The 23385-nt window shown below is 36.5% G+C and overlaps 5 protein-coding genes and 2 non-coding genes across 7 annotated transcripts; 3 read left to right on the forward strand and 4 right to left on the reverse strand.

The window, feature by feature from the left end:
- Positions 1-154: 154 nt before the first annotated feature.
- LOC141836769 (protein MIS12 homolog) lies at positions 155-3554 on the reverse strand. Its single transcript, XM_074724296.1, has 7 exons — positions 3414-3554; positions 3254-3308; positions 2117-2236; positions 1520-1609; positions 1311-1449; positions 504-623; positions 155-386 (listed from the first exon to the last, which is right to left on the reverse strand). The coding sequence occupies exons 1-7, from the start codon at positions 3533-3535 to the stop codon at positions 325-327; spliced, it is 708 nt and encodes a 235-aa protein (XP_074580397.1). The 5' UTR covers positions 3536-3554; the 3' UTR covers positions 155-324.
- A 221-nt stretch (positions 3555-3775) lies between these two features.
- Positions 3776-4561, forward strand: LOC141836690 (cyclin-dependent kinases regulatory subunit 1-like). The gene is made up of 4 exons (XM_074724198.1): positions 3776-3802; positions 3919-4008; positions 4109-4169; positions 4261-4561. The coding sequence occupies exons 2-4, from the start codon at positions 3956-3958 to the stop codon at positions 4432-4434; spliced, it is 288 nt and encodes a 95-aa protein (XP_074580299.1). The 5' UTR covers positions 3776-3802; positions 3919-3955; the 3' UTR covers positions 4435-4561.
- A 1536-nt stretch (positions 4562-6097) lies between these two features.
- On the forward strand, positions 6098-8441 carry LOC141836497 (uncharacterized). The gene has a single exon (XM_074724004.1). The coding sequence runs from the start codon at positions 6126-6128 to the stop codon at positions 8424-8426; it is 2301 nt and encodes a 766-aa protein (XP_074580105.1). The 5' UTR covers positions 6098-6125; the 3' UTR covers positions 8427-8441.
- Positions 7932-17329, reverse strand: LOC141836498 (uncharacterized). Its single transcript, XM_074724005.1, has 12 exons — positions 17193-17329; positions 16999-17115; positions 15057-15199; positions 14820-14984; positions 12782-12819; positions 12645-12695; positions 12517-12570; positions 11465-11584; positions 10861-10985; positions 9270-9321; positions 8961-9044; positions 7932-7964 (listed from the first exon to the last, which is right to left on the reverse strand). The coding sequence occupies exons 1-12, from the start codon at positions 17327-17329 to the stop codon at positions 7932-7934; spliced, it is 1119 nt and encodes a 372-aa protein (XP_074580106.1).
- Positions 17330-19146: 1817 nt separating this feature from the next.
- Positions 19147-19220, reverse strand: TRNAI-UAU (transfer RNA isoleucine (anticodon UAU)). The gene has a single exon. It is a non-coding gene; the product is annotated as a tRNA-Ile (tRNA).
- A 68-nt stretch (positions 19221-19288) lies between these two features.
- On the reverse strand, positions 19289-19369 carry TRNAL-AAG (transfer RNA leucine (anticodon AAG)). The gene has a single exon. It is a non-coding gene; the product is annotated as a tRNA-Leu (tRNA).
- Positions 19370-20368: 999 nt separating this feature from the next.
- LOC141836109 (ALA-interacting subunit 5-like) lies at positions 20369-23187 on the forward strand. Its single transcript, XM_074723520.1, has 8 exons — positions 20369-20447; positions 21186-21244; positions 21332-21406; positions 21477-21593; positions 21686-21756; positions 22355-22655; positions 22738-23027; positions 23130-23187. Exons 1-8 carry the CDS (start codon positions 20369-20371, stop codon positions 23185-23187), a joined length of 1050 nt encoding a protein of 349 aa, XP_074579621.1.
- The last annotated feature ends 198 nt before the right edge of the window (positions 23188-23385 follow it).

Below are 23385 nucleotides of genomic sequence, written 5' to 3' on the forward strand. Positions count from 1 at the left end.
AATGACAAGGGTTAATGAATTCTGAGCTACAATGAAATTTTCTCATAGTTATCGATTTCATGAACAAGGCAAAGCCACATGGGCTGAAGAATTCATGCATCCAGATGTGCCAATGAGTGGAAAGGCATTTAAATTAAGTTCACAATTCTCGTGGTTTCATGAACAGTTTCACCTGGCACAAACATGTCTAATGCTCGACTAGGAACAATAGAAACTGCTTGAGATAGCAAGTCAGTAACACGTTTAGATCACTTTCTAAGATGTTGCAAAATGTACGACAAGCATTAGGATGCATATTAGGCTCAAACAGGCACAACAGAAAATCTATGACTGAGTGTTCAGAATGCTTACGATCTCTTGAATATCTTCAATGTTTGCAGGTAGCCCTGCAAAACCATACAAATCAGTGGCTCGGTGAATTTTGTGAGGTCTGTTTAAGTTGGATCGACTTGGCCTTGAACTGGTTGGTTAAGTCTGGTTTAAAAACATGATTATTAAATTACCTTTGTAAGGAACCATATGATTCTCTTGGCTGGAAAAACTTGGCATCTTCATGTTGTTGGACCTCTCACGATGCATTTCTGCCACTTTCTTTTGCAGTTTGGATGCAGTTTCTGCTAACTCTGTAAGAACAGCAAATAGATTGTCGGATATAAGAAGAGAAAGTAAAAGAATCACTGATGGAAAAGGTATCAGTCATCACATGCCACACCATTTCGCACTATATTAATTTTGTAACTATTTGCAAATTGAAGTGAATGTGATGGTTGTTTGGTCCTACTCCTAACCAAGAAGTTGCAGTGCAGTGCACATGATCAAGTTTATTCAACTTCCAAATGAATAGCTATTTGTTAAATTTCAGACATAATATCACATATGATAAATATTAATCGAAATGCCAAAGTTAAGCGATTCCTGCTATAATCTAGATGCTAGATTCTGCCATTGTTCTCCCCAAGGGTGATTTCACGAGATCTAATTGAAGGAAAAAATTTAAGTTCAAATCTAATGCAACACATTTCCTTTTGACACAAGCGACAACAAGAAAGAATCTACGATAAGGAATACAATTTTTGGTGTCATGAGTATGATGACAATCATAAAAGATACGAGTAATCTGTCAAAATTTCCAACAAGTCTTTCTTGATCATTCATAGAATTTATATTTTTTTCCTTTCCGTATCAAAAATTTAAAAGTTAAAGAAAGAATATAGGCAAAGATGAGAGCATTGATACAAGAGGAGAAAGGATGAAGTGGTAGCAAGAAAAAGCAATTTGGTGAAAAGAATCTAAATGAGTTGGGTAAAAACCTTGAAACATTTGATGCACAGAGGGTTCCTCAAGCATGTGTTGCACCTCAGACACAGTAGCATTGAAATTTTTGCTAGCGGTTGACTTCTGCTCCAACAAACTAATCTCTCTACGCAGTTCATTGAATTCCCTCCCAGCCTGATGAAGTCAATTTTAGCACTTTGAACCAAAAGAAAATAACAAAAACAAAAGATGGGACGTTCTTTACAGCTGCAAGTTTGTTTCTTAAAGAGTATATTTGAGAATCAAGCTCATCATCAGGGCAACATTCCCGAAGCAGCGTGACCACCGATTCTTTCTGTAAATTAGATCAAATAATAAACATAGGTTAACAATATCAATTTTTTATTTGACAAAGTTCAAAAAAACATTCAGGAGCAAATGCATCTGATTTATGATCCAATGGTTTATGCATAATCCTGAAAGAAAGGGTATCGATGGCAATCCCATTACTTTATTTCCTGGTTATTGTCAAGATCTTAATGGCAATATGAGCTCCTGCCAATAGGACAACATCTATAGGCACGTGATTGCAATAGTAATTAAAAAGACAACATGATAAGCTTGAGATTTGTGTTAGAAATAGAATAGCTGATAAATGAAATGTTGTATCTAAGACATACTGAAGCATAAACAAAGCCCTTTGTGAGAAATGATACTTGTGCATAAATGACAACAAAGCATAAATAGTACCAAGAAAAGGATCTAAGATATTGCTTACTGTAGATATATATTGAAGAAAAGATACTTGACATAACAAAGTTTAGTTCCTCAACTTTGATTGACATAAAATTGGAAGACTTACAGAATTGGGCAACACAAATCCATCTGGAACAGAAAAACAAGTTTGAAGGCAGTACTTCTCCCACATGCTCATACGCTTGTCTAAAACTCCTTTTATCAAGTATTGAAGGGAAGAAACACCCTATCAATAAAATGAAAATACATAAATATTAACAATAACATCATCACAAACTTCCTGTCGAAGATATAGAATTCATCTAGTTTCTTACTTTGCTTTTCAAAAGTATTACCAGGTATGTATTACCACATCCTAGTATTCAATTGATTATTAGTTGGGCATTTGAAGTCACTCTAACAGGAAGTAGCGAGGATAAGATTGCTTTCATATATAATACCACTTTATATTCATAGGCTTGGAGATTGAATTTGGTATTTCCGGAATGGAGTGTGGGTACTTTCTTCTGAACCATAAATTCCCCTAAACCTCCACCATTGTTGTATAAGTTATTATAATCAAAATATAAAATAGCATGATCAGGTAAATGCAGCAAAGAAATCATAGTAGAAACTATTTAAAAGTGCAAAGAATGATACGAACCACAGGAACCAACATAATTTCTTGTGTGATCCTAGGAAAAGTTAACTGTACGATTAATGGACATTTATTAGAAACAATCTTAACCTTTGGTAGATCAGATCATATAGCTTCTAGTACCATCAAGCCTATAGCCACATACTGTTCAAATGGCATACTAACAGTTGCAATCACACAAAAAACATGTTTAGAATCGTTAGATACAGAGAAAACAATCACACAAAAACCTAGTGAAGAAGCTCAGAGCCAATCAAAGTAAATACCACTTGTTAATTGCTAATTTCGTATCCACTGTATCAAGAAAACATAGACATGTCGATGAAGTCAAACTTCTGAACTGAAAGAAGATTCATCCAGGGAAATTCCAAGCAGTGCATTGATTGTCATTTCACAAATCCCAATGAGCAAGGTTGTTGATAAAGCCACTTGAAGACGACCAGCTGGCATGAGTCACCAATTACGGAACACGAACATAAAGTAGTTGTACCGTATACGGAATACTAGGTTTTCTAGTTGCAAAATTTTCACCTTGCTCACGAACGACTGAAAACGTAAAGCTAACATAGAGAAAATTTCGGTTAAGCACGCACTGAACACACTTACCCTAGCCAACTCTTCGGACCGATCGGCGCCATTGCGGACAATTTCCATTGCTTTCCTGGAAGGAAATAAAGAAGCGCGATTTCAAGATCGGAGAAAGCGAAACGCGTCGGATCGGGAAATGGGGAAAAGGAGAGGGGGGCCGAAGGGCAGGAGACGGAACTGGAGACACAAATCGAAGGCGGAATCGGACTTGCCGTCGACGGCGTTGAGCACTTCGTTGAGGAATAGCTGCGGATGGAGGTCGAAGGCTCCGAACACCGCCTCGCTCTCGCTTCCCTCCATGGATCTCCTTCAAACCCTCGTCTCTCTCGCCCAAATCGAGCGAAGTGAATCGTTCTTAAAACCGGACCAGGCTTAAACCGGTTCATCGAACATAGTTTGATTTGACGCCTAATGATGCCGTTACACTTCGAATTCGAAAGAAGGCTCTCTGATCAAATCGCAACCGTTGAATTCCTCATCGGAATTCCATATAAACCCTAGAAGTCCATTCCTCTCCTTCCTCCCATGCTTGTCCCTCTCCGATCCGCTCTCCCCTTCAGCGCTAGGGTTTGCTTCAATCGCTCTCATTTTTTCGTAGATATCGATCATTTCATCAGGTTTTCTTAAATCCTAATCGTTCATCCGATTTCTTTTCTCTTGTTCTCCAATCGAATTTGTCGCAGCGATCGATCGGGCGGTATATCGCAGAGGGAGATCGAGATGAGGCAGATCCAGTACTCCGAGAAGTACTTCGATGACATCTACGAGTACAGGTAGTTATCTTACTCGCCGATGATCTGATTGTTTTGTTCCTTCGCGAATAGTCGTGGATTTTGTTTCACTTTCTCACGGGTCGGTCCTCGTCGTCTGCAGGCATGTGGTTCTACCACCGGAGATTGCCAAAATGATCCCGAAGAACCGCCTCCTGACTGAGGTTAGGCAAACGCTGTCTGAACGCTAGACCTTTCTGAAAAATCGATTTCCTTCTTTGTTTAGATATCGTCAATCCAAGTTGTTTTGATTAGAACGAATGGCGGGCGATCGGGGTGCAGCAGAGCAGGGGATGGGTGCACTACGCGATCCACCGCCCGGAGCCGCACATCATGCTCTTCCGGCGCCCGCTCGGCTACCAGCAGCAGCAGCAGGAGAGCACCCAGGCTGCGGCCGTCGCTCACGCCGCCCAAGTCGTTCCCAAGTGATAGCGGCCGTGCTTCCGATGGTAAACGGTGAGGGTTTTCTAAACTGGTCCTCGAACTCGTTACTTTCTACTATCTGTTTGTGCCGAACACTGGCGTTACCTGCAAATTGAGTCCAAACCAAGTTTAGTTTCGCAATACATCATTTCATTTCAATCTTAATGCTTTAGCTGTTGTGTTATGATGCATAAATAACTGTTTCTATAGAATGGAAAAGACAGGAAAAGAAAATAATTTGACAAAGAGAAGAGAAATAGAATTAAGCAACTGTTAATTTGGTTTATGAAATTTGTAATTTTCTCGGTTAGTTTGTGAGGAATGAGCCACACATCACACAGTTTGTATAGTCTCTATCTTCATTGCCTAAGCCATCCAAATTTACTAAAGTACTCGTTCAAATTGATTGTATCATTGGGAATGAGCCACACATCACATTTTGATTGACCTATCCATCTAGCTCATCGGATCAACTAGATTGCTCGAGTAGACCAACCAAGGGTCACCTAAACTAATTGACTCAATGATCTATTTGGACCGATCGAACTTATCCAACTTGTCAATTATTATCTCATCCACACATAGGGGTGTACGAATCGAACCGAGCTGAACATTAAGAGGATTGAGCTCTAGCTTGATTTGTTTTCCCTAAGCTCGAGTTCAATTTGAGTTTAATTCGGGCTTTAATTTTTAAGTTTGAGGTTCGGCAAAATTAAATAATTTGTAAATGGTTCAAATTCGATTCTAAAATAATTCCTTTAAAAGTTAAATAAGTCTAGTTTGTAAATAATTTATTTAAAAATTAAACGAACTTTACAAAAGTATGACACGATGGTTGAAATTTCATATCCTTGGGTGGCACAATGAAAATTGGGCAAAATAATTTTTTTCAATTAAAATCAAATGAAACATCCTATTTAAAAAGTAAAATACTGGGAAATATTTTTAGATTTAGATTATAGTAGTTAGCGATGTGTGTACAGCAGTTGATTGTTAATTTGTATCATTATTTTATATTGATTTTATTTATTAAAAATAACAATTTAATTAAAATAATATTTTAATAAATAGGTAATTATTACAACATATAACAGTTTATTATTAACTTCTACGCTAATAATATATTAATTTTATTTATTAAACAGTGATAATCAACTGATTAAAATATCATTCCAACAAACAAAATAAATTAAGGGGATCCCTAACTTAATAATAATAGATTACATTTAAATGAAATATTACTAGGACGTTTAATAATAGATTATTAATTTTTATAATAGTATCATTATTTTATATTATTTTTATTTATTGAATAACAATAGTAATTAAAATAATATTTTAATAAATAAGATAAATTAAAGAGGTTCCATAATTTAATTAAATTTTAAATGAATGAAATGCATAATTAATGCTCATAAATCGCCGACCCTCGTCAACTCAAGTCTGAACGAAACGGATAATTAATGCTCATAAATTGCCGACCATCGTCAACTCAAGTCTGAATGAAATGGATGATTAATGCTCATAAATTGCCGACCAGCATCACGTCAAGTCAAGTCTCTCTTATTTTAAATGATTGATCGCTAATGCTCATAAATCATCAGGCACGCAATCTCTCCTCTCTGTGTAAGATCATGGCGTCAAATCCTCTACTCCATCTCATCTTCATCACTCTTCTTCTATTTCCCATCAAATCCATGGAGCTCTGCATCGACCAGGAGAGGGAGGCCCTCTTCAGCGTGAGAGCCGGCGTCCCTGATGCCGACAAGAAGCTACCTCCATGGAGGAGCCATGACTGCTGCAGCTGGGAAGGCGTCGTCTGCAACAACATCACCGGCCACGTCGTAAAACTCGACCTCTCTGCTTGCGACACAGAACGACGACCCAGAGCTCGAGCCGAGGTACACCCTTCATTATTTGATCTGAAGCATCTACGTGAACTGGACTTGAGCTGCAACAACTTCCATGGAGCTCCACTTCCTGAGTCGATTGGATCTCTGACCATGCTACAACACCTGCATCTCTATTCTACTGCATTCGGAGGGAGAATTCCCCACCAGCTCGGCAATCTCTCCCATCTTCTTTCCTTGGATCTAAGCCATAACTACATCAGCGAAGAGATACCAGAAAGCATTGGAAACCTGCAAAACTTACAAGCTCTGTACATGTCCAATAACAGAATTGCTGGAGCCATACCAGGCGCCTTGGGCAACCTCTGCAACCTGAGCAGGATCACTCTCTCTCACAACAGAATCACAGGGGAGCTTGCCGGCTTTTTCGAGCAACTATCTAGATGCAGAAGAGGCAGCAGACTGGCATACATCGACCTTTGGCATACCAATCAGTTGAATGGTTCAGTTCCAACATCGTTGGGAAAGTTATCTGCATTGAAGTACATAACCCTGTTTTCAAACCTCTTGGCTGGAGTCCTCACAGATGCTCACTTCGCCAATCTCACGAGTTTAGATGTGTTGGATCTGTCTCAGAACAATCTGTCAGTCGAGGTGAGTGAAGGTTGGATTCCTCCATTTCAAGCCAGTGGAATATACATGTTCTCCTGCAACTCGGGACCCAGATTTCCTTCATGGCTGCGAAACCAAACAAAAGTTAAAAGCTTAGACATATCGAACAATGGAATATCAGGTGCTTTGCCGGATTGGTTTCGGCGTTCTATAGAAAGCTCCAGGGCTGAATATACAGCATTAAATTTGGGTCACAATGACTTTGAAGGCTTGCTTCCGAACATACAATGCCAGCCCACTGTGTTGGATCTCTCTCACAATTCGTTCTCAGGTCTGATTCCAGAAAGCTTGGTAGCTCAGTTTTTTATCGTGTCCCACAACAGACTGAATGGCAGCATTCCATCCTCCATTTGTGCAGCAAAGATTCTGGAAACTGTGGACTTCGCCAGTAATGAGTTATCAGGAGCACTCCCAGATTGTTGGAGCAGTTCGTCGAGATTGAGTCTCATTGATGTTTCCAACAATAAATTATCCGGCAGCATTCCCAGAACATTCAAGTCTGTAGCCACGCTTCAGTCACTGCGATTGAGCAACAACAGTCTGTCTGGTTCGATTCCCTCGGCCCTGAAACATTGTAGAAAACTCAAGGTTATTGATTTCAGTGGGAATGACTTGTCTGGTGCCATACCAAGTTGGATCGGAAGGAGATTGTTGTCCTTGCGGGTCCTTTCTCTGAGGTCTAATAAGTTCACAGGTGAAATCCCATTGGGGCTATCATCGATCCCTTCTCTCCAAGTGTTAGATCTTGCTCACAATCTTCTCTCTGGGACTCTACCTGCTTCCTTTGCTAATTTTAGCTCCACAAACCACGATCCAGCAGAGCTTGATGGCCTTCATTTGGAGAACATCATCTTTAAAATCTTTAATGAGGATAACATCATCTTAGTCGCAAAGGATTTAACACTTCATTTCACTTCGCTTGCTCTTGTCACTAGCATTGACCTCTCCAATAACAATCTCTCCGGCAGGATTCCTGAAGAGTTAACAAATCTTCGTGGCCTTCACTTCCTCAACCTGTCCTCGAATCATTTCTTAGGAAACATACCTGAAAACATCGGGTTCATGAGTCAACTAGAATCGCTTGATCTTTCAAGGAATCAATTGTCTGGAGAAATTCCTTTGAGTATCTCTGCTTTAAATTTTCTCAGCGTCTTGAATCTATCTTACAACAATCTTGTTGGGAAAGTACCAACGGGCTCTCAGCTTCGAACCTTTACCAATTTGTCCTACATCAGCAACCCTGAACTTTGTGGGGAGCCACTGGAGATCAGGTGCCAAGACGACAGTCCGGCCATTGATAACGGAGTCAGAAATGAAGAGGACATGGATGAACATGAAAGACTATGGTATTTCATTGGATTTGCCCCTGGATTTGTGTTTGGCTTCTGGGGATTCATGGCTGCAATTATGATTAAGAAGAGCACAAGAATCAAATACATCCTACTCATTGATAGGATTTGTGCTTGCTTTACATGAACATTTGTAATTGAAATTGAGTCTTAAATGGAACTGAATTATAGAATCTATGTTCTGTGTAACAAGGGCTTTTGCCCATGATTTCAAGCTCAACTTTTTGTGTGGCTTTTGTTTAAGTTGCTGTGCAAACATTCTGTTCATCTTCTAATCTATTGTAAGTGTGCAACTTTTTTTTAGAGGTAGCAATCTCTCCAGTTAACATTTTTGTACTCATCTTTTCTACTCGGCTTCTACGATATACAATTATACTTCAAAATCCTACAAATCACTGCCTCTAAAGATAGTAAGGAGCATGGGCTCTGACCTCTTTTTTACTAATCCTCTATGCAAATTGTAGCCTGCATTTAGCAACAAAAGGAGACATGGAATCAATGAGTTGAAAATAACAAACAAGAATGCATACGTTTTTCTCGAACTAAAAAGATTAAACTCTACTGGCCAACAAGAAAGGTTTTAGATTTTATGAGAATTTTGGCTTAGTATCAAATTACCTGAGTTCGGTAGCTAGTCGAGCTGCCTCATTGGCCTCTATACCTTCAGCACATTATTAACTATGCCACCACTAGAAATGATCTCTCGCTGATAGTCTATTTGCCAATGGCCATCAATAAACTTTATCTGAGAAGAAATAAACTTGTTAATCTGAGAAGAAATGACCAAGCTTGTATACAAAAAATATACACATAGTGATTTGTGAATCTTTAACATAAGTTTCTGAAATGCAAGTTTACAAAGATGATGATGATGGTTCACTGTAATAATTTTCACAAATATAAAAAAATGACTTATAAAACTTGGAATATCATGTTGCAAAGAAGAAAAAAAATCATTGATCCCCAGAACCTCATAAACTCCGGGATAAAGCCACAACCCTGTTGTCCATAGAAATGGTTTCCTGCATAATAAAACAGATAAATAAGATATATATGTTTTAGAAAATCCAGAGCATGCAATTGCAGACACAACTAAAGCAAAGAGGTTGACACATGGGTTCAAATTTCATGTCCTCGGGTGGATCAATGGAAATTTACTAGGTCCAGGTAAATTACCAAAACAGGTATCTAATTAAGTAGAAGGGATTAGAGGAGTAAAAATGTAAAATCAATACTAATTCATCTAGGCATGCGTTGACAAGTGCCAAAGTGAGTCAACTATTGGTACAATACAGTATTTAAATCTACCATTCCAACAAACTCCAACACAAAATGATACAGGCTTTTCTCGGACAACTTATTCCAAGTTATCAAAGGAGTAAACAAGTTCAATAGTAGAGATGTCAAAGATATTCAATTAGGGTGGATCTTAGGTGGTTTAGCTTGAGATAAATAATAAATTTAGAGGCATGAATTGAAAACCACTTGATTTTTTTCCAATAGCTAACTGGAGCTGTCTCCTATGGAGAAATTATAAGTGTTCCCAGAGATAATCAAATCACTTTACAAAGAAAAAAGGCATTTTGCAACAATTTGAAAAAAACAATTATCTAAGCACATTTAGAACTATGTTTTTTCTTGGAAAAAATTATCATAACCTTAATTTATCTTGACCTGTGTTATAACATACCAAGGGATGTAAGTGTTGGCGTAATACAATACTCATCAATATGATTAACACAAAGACACAAGAGAAATTGTTTCTTTACCAAGCAATACCAAATTTTGATAATTTATTCGATCAATATATTTCAGCTATTCTGCTTGGTATAGTACGAGATTTCAAATTATGCAATACAACAATAACAACAACAACCAACACTTATCCCACTAGATGGAGTTGACTGTATATCCCCTACTATATCATCATCTATATTTAAATAAATTTTATCTTATTTTATCATATTGCTAACTAAGTCTTCTTTGGCCTTCCTTTTATTTCAAACCATGCAATAAACATATACATAATTTTTTTTATAATAGAAAAAACCCTCTTCAAATTTGCAAGTCCAAAATATACCTGAAGCAAAACAAGCTATTTTGCATTACTTTTTTTTGAAAATAAATCTCACCGTCTCTATTTAATGTATGCGCATAAAGTAGGGAACTATTGTTTCTTTGATCAAGAATGTCAATAAATTATTGCATACCGGATACCCAATTCATTTTTTCAAAAAAATTATTTTGAGGGCCTTGTACATTGAAGAGCCAACATCAAATTCTACATAGAATTTCTAAACTGTTTCAATTCACCTAAATAAGCCGCCAGGACATAGGCACCTGGCACTTTGCTTCACATGAGAATTGAAGATAAAAAAATCTGATTAAAAAAGAAAAAGCATAAAGAAGCAAGCTACAACACCATATTGAAAGAATGTCACTAAATTGACAAGAACATATCAATATGAACAAATTCATAAGGTTGCCCTCGTCACAAAAAACAGCATATCAAAGAATGTAACATCTTATGTAAAGAGCTCATAATAATGCTGATTACCAACCTGGATCCATCTGGGTTTATGTGTTGAGATGAAGGATGAGGATTCATTCTGACTCTGTGCTGCCAACCATTGAAACTACCAGCAACTTCTACAATTTCACCATCTGTCCAGTAATCTATACGAACCTATGTTAATAAAACCATGTTATAGCATATCAAATATGTGTTATAAGAGAAAAACTGCTTCTTCTAACAGAATGTAGTTCGTGCTTATCAAGCTTCTCAGAAGGGCTTAAGCTATTGTGGCATGAATTAACAGTAACATAAGCAAATCTTAGCACATTCATCACATTTGAAGTTAAAGAATATAATCAGATAGGCACACACCATGCTGCTGGTCACTTAAAAGCATGGAAGAACACTTGCAGTATCATCAAATAATGAAAAGTTTGAAGTTAGTAAATTACATCTGCATTCTATGATGAGTTTGGGCAAATTACATTCCAATTGAAGCAATACACTGGTGCATTTGAAAAAAGGATTTGGATACCTGAACAATTGAAAGAGAAAACCAAGTGTGCTCATGTGGCTTTTCATTTTTTCCATTATGGCTAAGGATACATGTATGGTAAATGAAAGAGATAGAAGAAAGATACAAGGCAGACCTCAATTAGTTCACTTAAGTTTTCCTCAGCCATATGGAGCTCCATATCTTTCTCAGCTATCTTTCTCTTCATATCACCTAGCTCGGTTGTTCCCTTCGCATAGAGGTTATTTAATGCAATCTGATAAAAAAATTGAAATTCCTCTGTATCATGGTTTAAAAATCTCCCAAAGAAATGGAAAAGTCATTGTAGTTGGATTATCAATTAAAAGCTAGAACTGACCTTTGGAATGAAGTCATATTGTGTGCATGCATAATCACAAAGAATCTTAAAACCACAGTATTAGTTCCAGATTTGAAAGAGATTTCATTAGTTATATACTAATAAATTAGGTTCACTGGATTTTGTTGATGGCATGAATGATGTGCTTGGAATATGAGAATATTTTATTTGAAGCTGTATTGCTTTTAAGGGATATATAGGGAAGCCAAAGAAGTTGCTATCTGGCTTGACAGTTATGATAGGACCAAATAGATCAGTGTCTGAGTTTTATGGAGTGATAACTGGCCATCTGGAATGGCCAACTTTTCTATCTTGGATCTTCTAGAACTCTAATTGAACACTCTTGAGTTGACATTTGGCAATCCTATTGATCATGTGTCAAACACTTGGATACTTGTATCAGAGTTTCCAACATAGTTCTGCATTATGTATGTCCTCAATCTGGGATTTATAACTTTTTTTAAAAGGAAACAAATTTCAATAAATTGTGATGATATTCACTATAGGAAATTCATTCCAGTAGATACACCTAGCATATTAGTTGCTGATATTCCCTAACAAATTTGTTTAAAGAACTCTCATCTCCTAAAGAAATGTGATGTCTCTGACTAAATATATATTCTGCTCACAGATTCTTGATATCCTTAACAAGTAATAATTCTTTTAAGTGATTTTCTGAAGCTTTACTAAACTAGTCTTTTACATAACTTAGTTTCTGTGAAAAGGTAAACTATGTTCACCTGCAGGAATGAATTTCATTTAGTGTGGAAGATACGAACTAGGAAGACTGGAAGAGTAATAACAGAATACTTTACTGAAGATTTTAGTACATTTTCATCTTCAATTTGTTGCTTTATTTGTGAAAGCTCCACTTCATTTTGCTCCTGAAAAAATTTCAGCAGAGTGATCAATATTGCAAAACCAATAATTCAAGAGCAAAAATGGTAAATGATCTTGCCATTATGTTTTTTAGATGATTATTTTCATTCTGATAGTCTTGTTCATAAGCCTACAGATTAGAACAAAAGCAATTACACAGTTAAACATCAATTAACTACGTCAACATATCAAATCAATAGATGTAATTGAAACAACCTTGAAAGTCAAATCCTGACATAACTCACTGTCTTCACCTGCGGAATCATAGGTAAGAAATTGAAATTGAAATTGAAATTAAATCTGAAACACACAGAAAGGCCAAATAAATGGAAATCTATTATATTTTCAGCTTTTCCATAGTAACAGTTTCAAATTTATTGTGGAAAAACTTCCACATTAAAAAGAATAGTTTTTTATAACAAAAGTGGCAGCAATTCAGTAGTTCATGTCTCACCAGTTATAATTCCAAGCATATTTCAGTCAGGCCTTTAATCAGTGAAAGTTAATTGCAGCAAAGGAACATCTAGAACTGCATAGCATATTAAGAGATGCATAATTCTTGCAGAAAAAGGTCTACATAAAAATTCCAGCTTAAAGATTCCTGTTCTTTGTTTGGAACAAAAAAATTATACCATATTGTTGATATGCCATCCGACAAGGATGTTTGTCACGTATAATCCTGAGCATGAAGGTTTAAAATGCACCAAAAGAACACATTAAAACTTATGATCATGGCATGTCATACGTCATGGTATGAGAGCCTTGAGCCTACTATTATCTTTGTCGACTAAACTATCACCCAACTGACCATTAAAGACATGATTCACATCATCTTCTCCACCTCCACCTACATCATTAGGCCCACCCTCATCATTTGATATCAAGGCCTCCTACACGATCAATGTAACATTATTGAGTACACTATATAATCCATGGCGATGCATGTTATTGTTGCCTCCTCTTAGTGAAGTCAATCATGTCACACCTCACAAATGGGAGATGTGCACATGCCATGAGCTGAGGGCAGTAACTGAAAGAAGTTAGGAATGGCATTCTCATATCATTTGTTTATCAATAGCTCTTATCAACCTCAATGTAATCATCTTAAGCAAAGGTCTCATTAGCCCTCTCAGCTCCTTTGGTGGATCTGTCCTCGCAGATCTAGTGACAGCCCTATAGATCAATCTTCTCTGCAATCAACTCAGCATATCTTGAAGAGGTTGTGAATGTCTTTTCAATGAAAATAGAAATTGGAAGTGAGGGTGATATGAGATGTTATCTACTGATTCTAATCTTGATGGTAGCAGTACGTTGTTTATTATATATCTAAGTTCTTCAACTAATTGATTCAAAGTTCTAATGGTTATGGTTGTTACTTCCACACCGTAGTGCCTCGAACTTGGACATGACTTGAGGCATTTCAACTATTCCTTTTTATCCTAAAAAGCAAGGTCGCCTTGCATCCTTGAACTAATAACTATTCTTTAGCTAACCTATGTCTCAAGTGAGCATCGCACCAAGTAACAAGTCAACCAACTGATTTAGGTTGTTATTCACTTCCTTTGCAGTGAGTAATCTCCATAGGAAATGGCAATCATATACTCACAGGTGTTTATCCTTCCTTTAGGTAGTCGATCCTTAGTGTTCTAATAGGATCATAGGATCCTAAAGGTCTAGATAGCAATCTTGACATTGATGTACCAAATCCGTAAGGCAGCTAAGAATAAGTTGAGTTCCAATTGTATAAATCTTAGACAATAGGAGATATCATCCGTCTAGGAGTGTTGATTAATTAACATGGGTATAGCACCGACTCAAATGTCATAGTCATTAGTACATGTCATTAATTGCAAAATTCTCTTTAAGTATATAGCATTTGGTGTAATGAAGGTTGAGTTGTAATGAAATTAAGCACTACAAACACCAATAACACATGTAGCCATCCCATGTCATTGTCAATATGTTAAATTCAGAAAACAGAAAAAGTTTGAATTTATTGATTACTTATAAGTACAAATACTATTGTTATAATTTTCTATGGAGTGAGTAATGAACATGAAACTTTGCAAGTGTTTCATTTGTTTATATTTTTTCTATCAAGGTTGAGGCCCAAAAAAAATACATTTGAAAAGGCTTGAAATAGTAAGTGTGAAAACAGAAAAAAGAAAGAACAATTTCAGACAACACCCTAAACCAAAGATATTCTCAAATTCAGTTTGACCTCTTGAATAGAGACTACAAGCCTGATGCATACCTCCTATTTTGTCCAAATCTCCAATTTGAACAAACTTTGCTGCTTCTGGTAGCAAGGATTCTTCTGAAACATCAAGAATTACCCCATTTGAATCAATCATGTCTTTCTCCAAAGTGTTTGATGAGCACGTACAATCAACAGACAGGTTTGCGTCCTCTTGATCTCCTAAGGTTTCATGTTAATATGATCGACACAAAGAAAATTAGCAAAAAATAACCAAAATGGATAGAGAAAGACCTGCAGTTTTGCAAATCTTTGCAGTCAAAGAATCTTCATTTCCTTGTGAACTTTTTTCTGAGTGGTTCTTTCCATTTGAATTCAGTAGAAGCTCTGTGATTGCCTTGTATCCTCTACGCCTCACAATATTTGCAAGATCCGTCCTGTTGGAATTACAAGGAAGGCATTTACTTTGACATAATCATCTTCAACGGAAACTTCTCTTCTACAGCAAGCTTCTTAAGAATGAACAGAGACCACCAAATAATGTGTGGGAGCTATGCAAGTATAGAAATGCAAGGAACTTCTTAGATAAGTAAGCATTGATTTTCACATGAAAGTAATAAAAAAATGATTTATTAATTTAATATTACTAGTGATATACCCCTGCATAGAACATAAAGGAGGGTTAAAATTCATGTAGCCGGCCCAAATACTTAGGACAAATATGGCTTGATAATGATTTACATCTGAACATGCACAAAATAAGTTTTTCGCTTCTAGTTAATACAACGCTTACAATACGCAGCGGAAGTTTGTTTGTTTAAATAAATTCAGTCACATCAGGTAAGATAAATTCAATCATACGACTGATTGGTACAGGTGAGAAATTAATCCTGACAAAGTTCAAAATCTCAAAAATCATCCTTGGTTGAACTAGTACATACATATAGCACTTGGTATGCAAAGGGTGGTTGCAGCACAGAGAGTCAATTACATGTCTCATTTAAGTAAAAAATTGATATAATAAAATAAAACAAGATAATGTCTAGTTGTTTTCTTGTTTCACAAGCTTATATAAGTAGAGATATTTTGAGCTTATAGTTATAATATATTGTATTATTTTTATTCTAACTTGCAATTTAATAGTAAGCTTTTATTTTCCTTGCTGGAAGAGTCATTTATGGTTTCTCATTCTTTGCCCAATTGTTACTAGATTTTACCCACTCTCGACAAAATTTAAGTCTTTTGGTTAACTCTATAACAAAAATGCATGGAAACTCATAAGTTTTACTCTTCTCATGTGATAGTTATATAAACTAAGTTTTAAGTGTGTGGTTCAGAGATTATTGTGTGTGATGGGGTGGGTTATAGAAATGGGTAGCTAGGGTGTGTGTGCAACATCCCTACTACCGGAACAAACTTGAGAATTTTAACTCAACTACTCAAATGACTATATTTTAATATTAGAGCTTTATGATCTCTTATGATACTACCTGTAAACTTTTTACATACAACATTTTATATTTTTATACAGACCATGAAGAAGTAAAATAGGTAACATAGGCATTTTTACAGTTGGAGCTAGAGACAGAATGCCCATACTTGATGACATACCAATACACACATGTACTGCCAAAAATTGGATGCTCTATGTGCCAATATTTGATAGGAATGGTGTGTGATACATACTCTGCTCAATATGGTACAAGATCTTAACTATGCCACAGATGACATAAACAGGAAGGATGCCAATAATAAACATCTACAACTCATGTTCATCTCAACCATTTGAAGTTAGCTACATGGATTTTATCCCTCCATTTAAGTCTATGTAGCATTATATAATCATTAATACTCAATCTATATAAATCACTCTTAATTTAGCTAACAAGGTTTCTTTGTATCCCTTTATCACTTCCATTTTCAACTTTAATAGATCTAAATTATCTAACTATAAAATCTATAGATCATCTTTGAACATGTTCATATATGTGTTAGCTTAATGTGCATACCATCTGAAAACTACAAAATTAATAAAATTCATAAGTGATATTTAAGCACACGCCCTCTTTCAATGACAGTAAAGTCAATAACAAATCATTAACAAAAAACTGATATGAGACAAAAACTACAGTAATCGATGCTAAAAGTTAGTCTTACAACAGTGGTCGCCCAATGCAATCCAAGAGTCAAAAAAAAATAGCCGCAGAAAAGGAGAAAAAGAATAATGACGCCGAACCTTCCATTCTCCCTAAGCTTGCTCATCGATGGCGCGCGATCCTCAGGTAGTCCAACAGAGGAGTTGAACTCCCGCAGCTCATCGCAGAGCTCCTCATTGCTCTTGATCGCCCTGCTCCTGCGAAAACAGGTGAAATGACGCGGCCCGAGAAAGGTAAATTACTTGAACAAAAAAAATGGAGGTAAACTGAATACCTAGACCTTTTGGCAAAGCAACAGTGCGCGAGGGTCCTGCGAGCTAGGTTCGTTGCGGCGACCGCAGGGAAATGGAGTCGTTGGCATCTGGGGAGGGAAGGGAAGGAGAGGGCGGTCGGCGACGGCGCTATCGCCATGAGAGCAGGTGAAGCGTTTGGCGGAACTGACGAAACAGAAGGGTTCGGGTTCGGGTTTTGTTTTGGAGCGCATAAAAGGAGTCGGTGGGCGCTATCGAATTAGGAGGAGGTTACGATGGTGGGGACGGCCGCAGGGAGAGAAAGGCACGTGTCTGTTTTTGCAACTAAAAGTTTTGATTAGGAACGTGGCCTCGTTTTGGCATTGCGGTGCCAAAAAGGAAAGAATTGCCCAATTAGGCTATAAAGCCGAACCCATAAACCAATTGAAATCCGTTGCCGTTTTTGGCATTTGCTATGCTTAAAGTGTTCTTTGGGGTACTTTAGACTGCTTCACACTAATAAAGGTAAGATTTGAAAACTTGATTCAAACAAAAAAAATATTCAAATTCATCCAATTAAATTAACGAGCGAGCTATTCAAAATTTGATTCAAAAAAAAAAATATTCAAATTCATTCAATTAAGTTTACAAGTCGAATTTGAACCTGATTTTAAATTTGAAAATATTATCGATCCGAAGCCGAACGTAATAATATTTAATTCGTGAACTCATAAATATATTTGTTTAGAGACTTACGAATATGACTCATGGATAGAAGTGTTATGACTTTATCGTGGAGTTTATGAAATTAATGGATATCAATGATTTTTTTCTCTCTGTTTGCAACATGATATTCCAAGCATAGGATATAGCTACACAATTGTTCTTATTCAAATTTGTATGCATTTTTTATACGTCAGTTTTTTGTATTTGAGAAAATTATTACAGTGATCATCATCATCTTTGTAAACTTGCATTTCATAAACTTATGTTAAAGATTCACATATTGATATTTTTCTTATCTGGGATCATATCCAAGTGAGTCATTGGACATCAGGCTCTAATATTGACGAAGCCACATGAGACCTATGAACTGAGGAGAGACGATGACATCACTGGCAAGCTGGTAAGAGAAAGGAGAGTGAAAATGGAGGCGGAGGAGGTGTTCTGACTTAACCGCTCCGATGCTTAAGTCAATTTCCCGACAAGAGACGAGGAAGAAAAAAAACAAAAGATGAAATGTAGACCGTGAGGCTAGTGTCTCTATAAGTGTGCACGTACTTGGGTCCGCGAGAAGCGAAAGCATTATATAGAGTCCTTAAAGGAGATGTCCCATCTTTAGTAAGGATAATATTCCATTATCGTAATAGTGAAGGTCTTATCACTAATGCTTGGTATAGTCCATACCATGCCTTATTACATCATACAATATTAATAAGGTAGATGAGCTACCCTCAAAAATATTATATTATTGTACGTGTCCTTCTGATGACGATCTGACAAGTGGAATAATGGGGTGAAGAGAGTAGAGCTAGTTGAACATTGAGTAAGGCACTGAATGGGGCACTAAGTAAGTCACTGGGTCGGTAGACTAGGGAGCCAAGATGCAACTTGGCCACTGGATTAAAGTGGGGAGTTCAGGTGGTCGGGCAATCTAGGTGTCGGATATGAGCTTGGTCATAAAGTCAAGGAAATCAATTGGAATTAGAGTCGGAGATTGACCACGAAACTAAAGTCGGACCGAGACTGTTCGAGACGAGACGAGACTCGAATAAAAATGGCCGATATGAGACTCAAAACTGAGATGACCAAGATATGACTCAGAAAATGCTGAATCGAGATGTGACTTAGAACTATTTGATCAAGATGCAGCTAAAGACTTGACCCGAGCTGTAGCTCTTGTTTGGCCCAAATATTAGGAGCAGCGAACCCGATATTTTACACAGAGAGAAGAGGAGAGACTAGGTGACCTGAGCATTGAAAATGAAATAAAAAAGGTGGTCCCGGCGGGGCTCGAACCCGCGACCTTCGGCTCATAAGACCAACGCTCTAACCAACTGAGCTACGGGACCACATTGTTTCTTAAATGTTTATATATAATATGATATATTTATTTGTGTCAAAAAAAAAACTAAAGAAATGTTGAGAGTGGGATTTGAACCCACGCCCTTTCGGACCAGAACCTTAATCAGGCGCCTTAGACCAACTCGGCCATCTCAACATATTACTTTATAACGAATAAATTATTTTCATATTGATTTTGTTTCTAATTTTTTTCTCTTTAAATCTTCATTAAATCTTGTAATATTTCCTATATACTTGATGTAATTGTAACTTAAAAATAGACTTAGCTAAACTTTCATTTTATTCCTTTTTTTAGAATTGTATCAATTGGTCAAATTTATTTTAATAACTTTTACATTTTAATTATATAACTTCTTATTTATGAATTAATTTTGAGTCATATATATGATCAATTCAACCTACGTGTCAATAATGCTCATTGTTTGCCAACATGACACGTGTTTATCCACCAACAATCTTATGCTTGATTTTACTATCCCATGAGTTATAAAAGTTGAAAAAGAAATAACAAAATTTTAATTTATTTTATAATCAAACATAAAAATATTTAATTTATAAAAATTTATATACTATAAGATAGCTCAAATTTGATAGTAGAGTGAATTATGTCAAATAAAATTGAATGAATAAACCCCTTAAATATATGAGGAATTATTCAATATTATACTACACTCAAATTCTTTTCTCTAAAAGATAGAATATCTGCTACTTCAACAATCTCACGACCATCTAGATGGAGAAGGGTATTATTTTGACTTTGTTCAAATCCAAACTCTTACTCTTTTTTATAACTTTACTTCGTTGTAATCAACTCAGCTATGCTCTAAGGAGCTACTACACTAAAATTTAAATAAGGGAATGGAATCCTTTACAATTATGCCCTTCTAAGTTATAATTCCTTCCATCAACCTTAATTTAGGGGTCAAAATAAAATTAATACCATTAAAAATCGTTAACTTATATCTAAATTCCGGATTTGCCCAAATCGAAAGACTCTCTCTCTCTCTCTCTCTCTCTCCTCGGGAGGTTTTGGTCCGCTCGAGTTCCTTCGGTTTCGGGTGCCTCTTTCGATGCATTCCTTCTTCTCCATCCTCCTCGATCTCCTATTGTTCTCCATCTCGATCTCCTAATACGCATGAGTCCTAAGGCGGATCCCGCGCCGGAAGGCGACGCCGGCGTGGTCGAGCGAAGGAAGAAGTCCAAGAAACCCAAATGTACGTCTTTTGTTGATGTAATCCTTGTTTGTTTCTGTAGGTTGATTGGATTAGATGTCGTCCATAATGATATTGGATTGTGCGATAATTTTGATGGTATAAAACAATGTATCGAGGTTCGAGGAAGATGTTTCTTTCCAAGAAGTTTATATCGTTGCTTATGTATTTTCACTTGGGTAATTATGCTGTTCTGTTTCAGTCTGTTACTTTCTGTAGTTAATTCATCCTACTCCATCTTAGATGATCTCTTTCTCAATAGACAAAATTGATTCAGAAGTTAAAATTATTGTTTTTTTTATGCCGTGGGACATTAATCTTTAGTTATTTGATGTGGTATGGGACGATTTCTTTGGCGCCAAGTAAGAAAAATTTTCTAGTGGTTTGGCATTGGATTGATGTTAAAGTGTTTTTGTGTGAAAATGTTCAAGCTAAAGTGCTTTATCATGCCTGAAAAGTTAGCAATTATTTTCCATGCACATTTACTATGATGAGTAGAATGTTTTACAAATTGAAATGAAAGTTCACTGTTGATTTATTTAGCATTATAAAGCAACTCATTTAGTTATTTGAATCCTCCTCCTGTTTTTTGCCATGATTTGGGAAGTTATGTCTATATATATATAGTTGAATCACATTAGTCACATTTGTTCATTTTAAGCTCGTAGATGTTGAAACTAGCCATTCCTTTCATACCTTCTCTTCATGTTTGATTAACGTTGAATGTTTTCCGAATTCTAGATTCAAGATTTACACAACAAGAGCTTCCTGCTTGCAAACCTTTATTAACTCCAACCATTGTAAGTAAGCATGCTGATTTCACAAAATTTAAATGAAAGGTAGAGAAGTGCTTTTGAATATCTAGATTTTCTCTTTTCTTCTTTCAGGTAATATCAACATTTTCTCTCATTGGAATTCTCTTCATCCCAATTGGACTGGCTTCTTTGTCTGCATCAGATATTGTAATTTTTCTTGTCTATTATACTTCTGACCTCAAAGAATTGTTGTTAATCATGCTTGTTTGAGATGTAGGTGGTTGAAATTGTGTATAGATATGACACAGAATGCATTCCGCAGCAGTCACAGAATGACAAACTTGCATTCATCCAAAGCAGTGAGACTGACAAAACTTGCTTAACTACTTTGACTGTAAGTGGATCGGTTTGTGATATAATTTAGTCTTATTCTCCTTTTTTTTTGTGCAAGAACTTGTATCAATTGAGCAATAATTCATATTTCAGGTGCCCAAAAACATGAAGGCTCCTGTTTATATTTACTATGAGCTTGACAACTTCTATCAGAACCACCGCAGGTTAATACTTCTATTTATTGGAATTTTCTGCAACATTGTATTGACTAATCTGTGCGTATTTTGATTAATTAAAGGGGTCCATGATTTGGACCAAGGATGCATTTTGACTAATTGCTCCTGTCTTTTTTTCCCCTTGATTTGTAAATATCTGCAACTTCTAATTAACTACCGATCTACCCCCTAATGTATCAAGCATTCCAACCTAATTGTGTCGATACATATTTATACTTGTATTGGCTTATATTTTCCATGTTATCATCTCCATTTTCAAATTTAGCATCATTAAGGTTGTTGTATGTGAAACGAATTTTGTTTATTTTCATAAGCATGATCTCTAATCAGTTATCTATCTGCCAATCACTTTAAAAAATAGTTGCTGAAATTCATTGAACTCATAGTTTATATGCGATCATATTAGCTATTCATCTCGTACTCTCACTTTTGATTTGCAAAAGGTTATGTTGCATATGCCTAAAGTCTATATTGGACCTTAGCATGAATAGAACGTTGTCTATATTCTAGCACTTCAGAATCTCTCTTCAACCTACACTGCAGTCTCTGATTTTTCTTCCTTATTGCTTATTCAAATGTGATATAGGTATGTTAAAAGCCGAAACGATAAGCAACTTAGAAGTAAGGCATATGAACAAGAAACTACTAATTGCGCACCTGAAGCCACAACTGCCAATGGGTCTCCCATTGTTCCTTGTGGCCTCATTGCTTGGAGCTTATTCAATGACACATACTCATTTGCAATACAAAACAAAGTCATTGAGGTGAACAAGAAAAACATAGCCTGGCCAAGTGACAAAAATAACAAATTTGGAAGTGATGTTTATCCCAAGAACTTCCAGCAGGGAGCCCTCATAGGAGGTGCCAAGCTCAACGAAAGCATACCCGTAAGTGCTATATTCTTTCCCTCGATTTCCTTTTCTTTTGTTTTATTCAATGTGATTGTGATAGTTGTAATGAAACTCGCAGTTGAGTGAGCAAGAAGATCTCATTGTTTGGATGAGAACAGCTGCCCTCCCACAATTCAGAAAACTATATGGGAGAATCGAGACAGATCTTGCAGCTAACGAGCAAATCTCAGTGACAATAGAGAACAACTATAACACCTATAGCTTCGACGGGGAGAAAAAGTTGGTGCTTTCGACTACCTCCTGGATAGGCGGGAAGAATGATTTTCTTGGTGTTGCCTATCTCACAGTTGGCAGCCTTTGCCTATTTCTTGCGCTGGCCTTCATAGTTCTTTATCTGCTCAAACCCCGGTAAGTTTTGTCAATGGGCAAAAATTTAAGTTCGCAAAGGTTTGAATTGAAAGTGATAAACCTGTCGAGTCGTAGATGTTAACGCGCCTTATGTTCTTCCAGGACACTTGGAGATCCTTCATATTTATCCTGGAACAGGAACCCTGATGGACATCAGTAAACTTTCAGCTCAAGTTGCATTCCTAAGTTGGTATGAATATGATCTGTGCAAATGTAATTGCTCCCTTATTCATGTCCGTTCATGTGTATAAGATTTAGAAATGCACACACTGGTTTTCTTCATGATTTTGGCACATTCAATGGAAATATGATCTTAATTTCTTATATTGTTGTGCGAGTTGTAGATTGATTAATATTG

The sequence above is a fragment of the Curcuma longa genome, chromosome 10 (genome assembly GCF_044706935.1).
Source record: "Curcuma longa cultivar G26 ecotype Majalengka, Jawa Barat chromosome 10, ITB_CL_G26_1.1, whole genome shotgun sequence".
NCBI lineage: Eukaryota > Viridiplantae > Streptophyta > Magnoliopsida > Zingiberales > Zingiberaceae > Curcuma > Curcuma longa.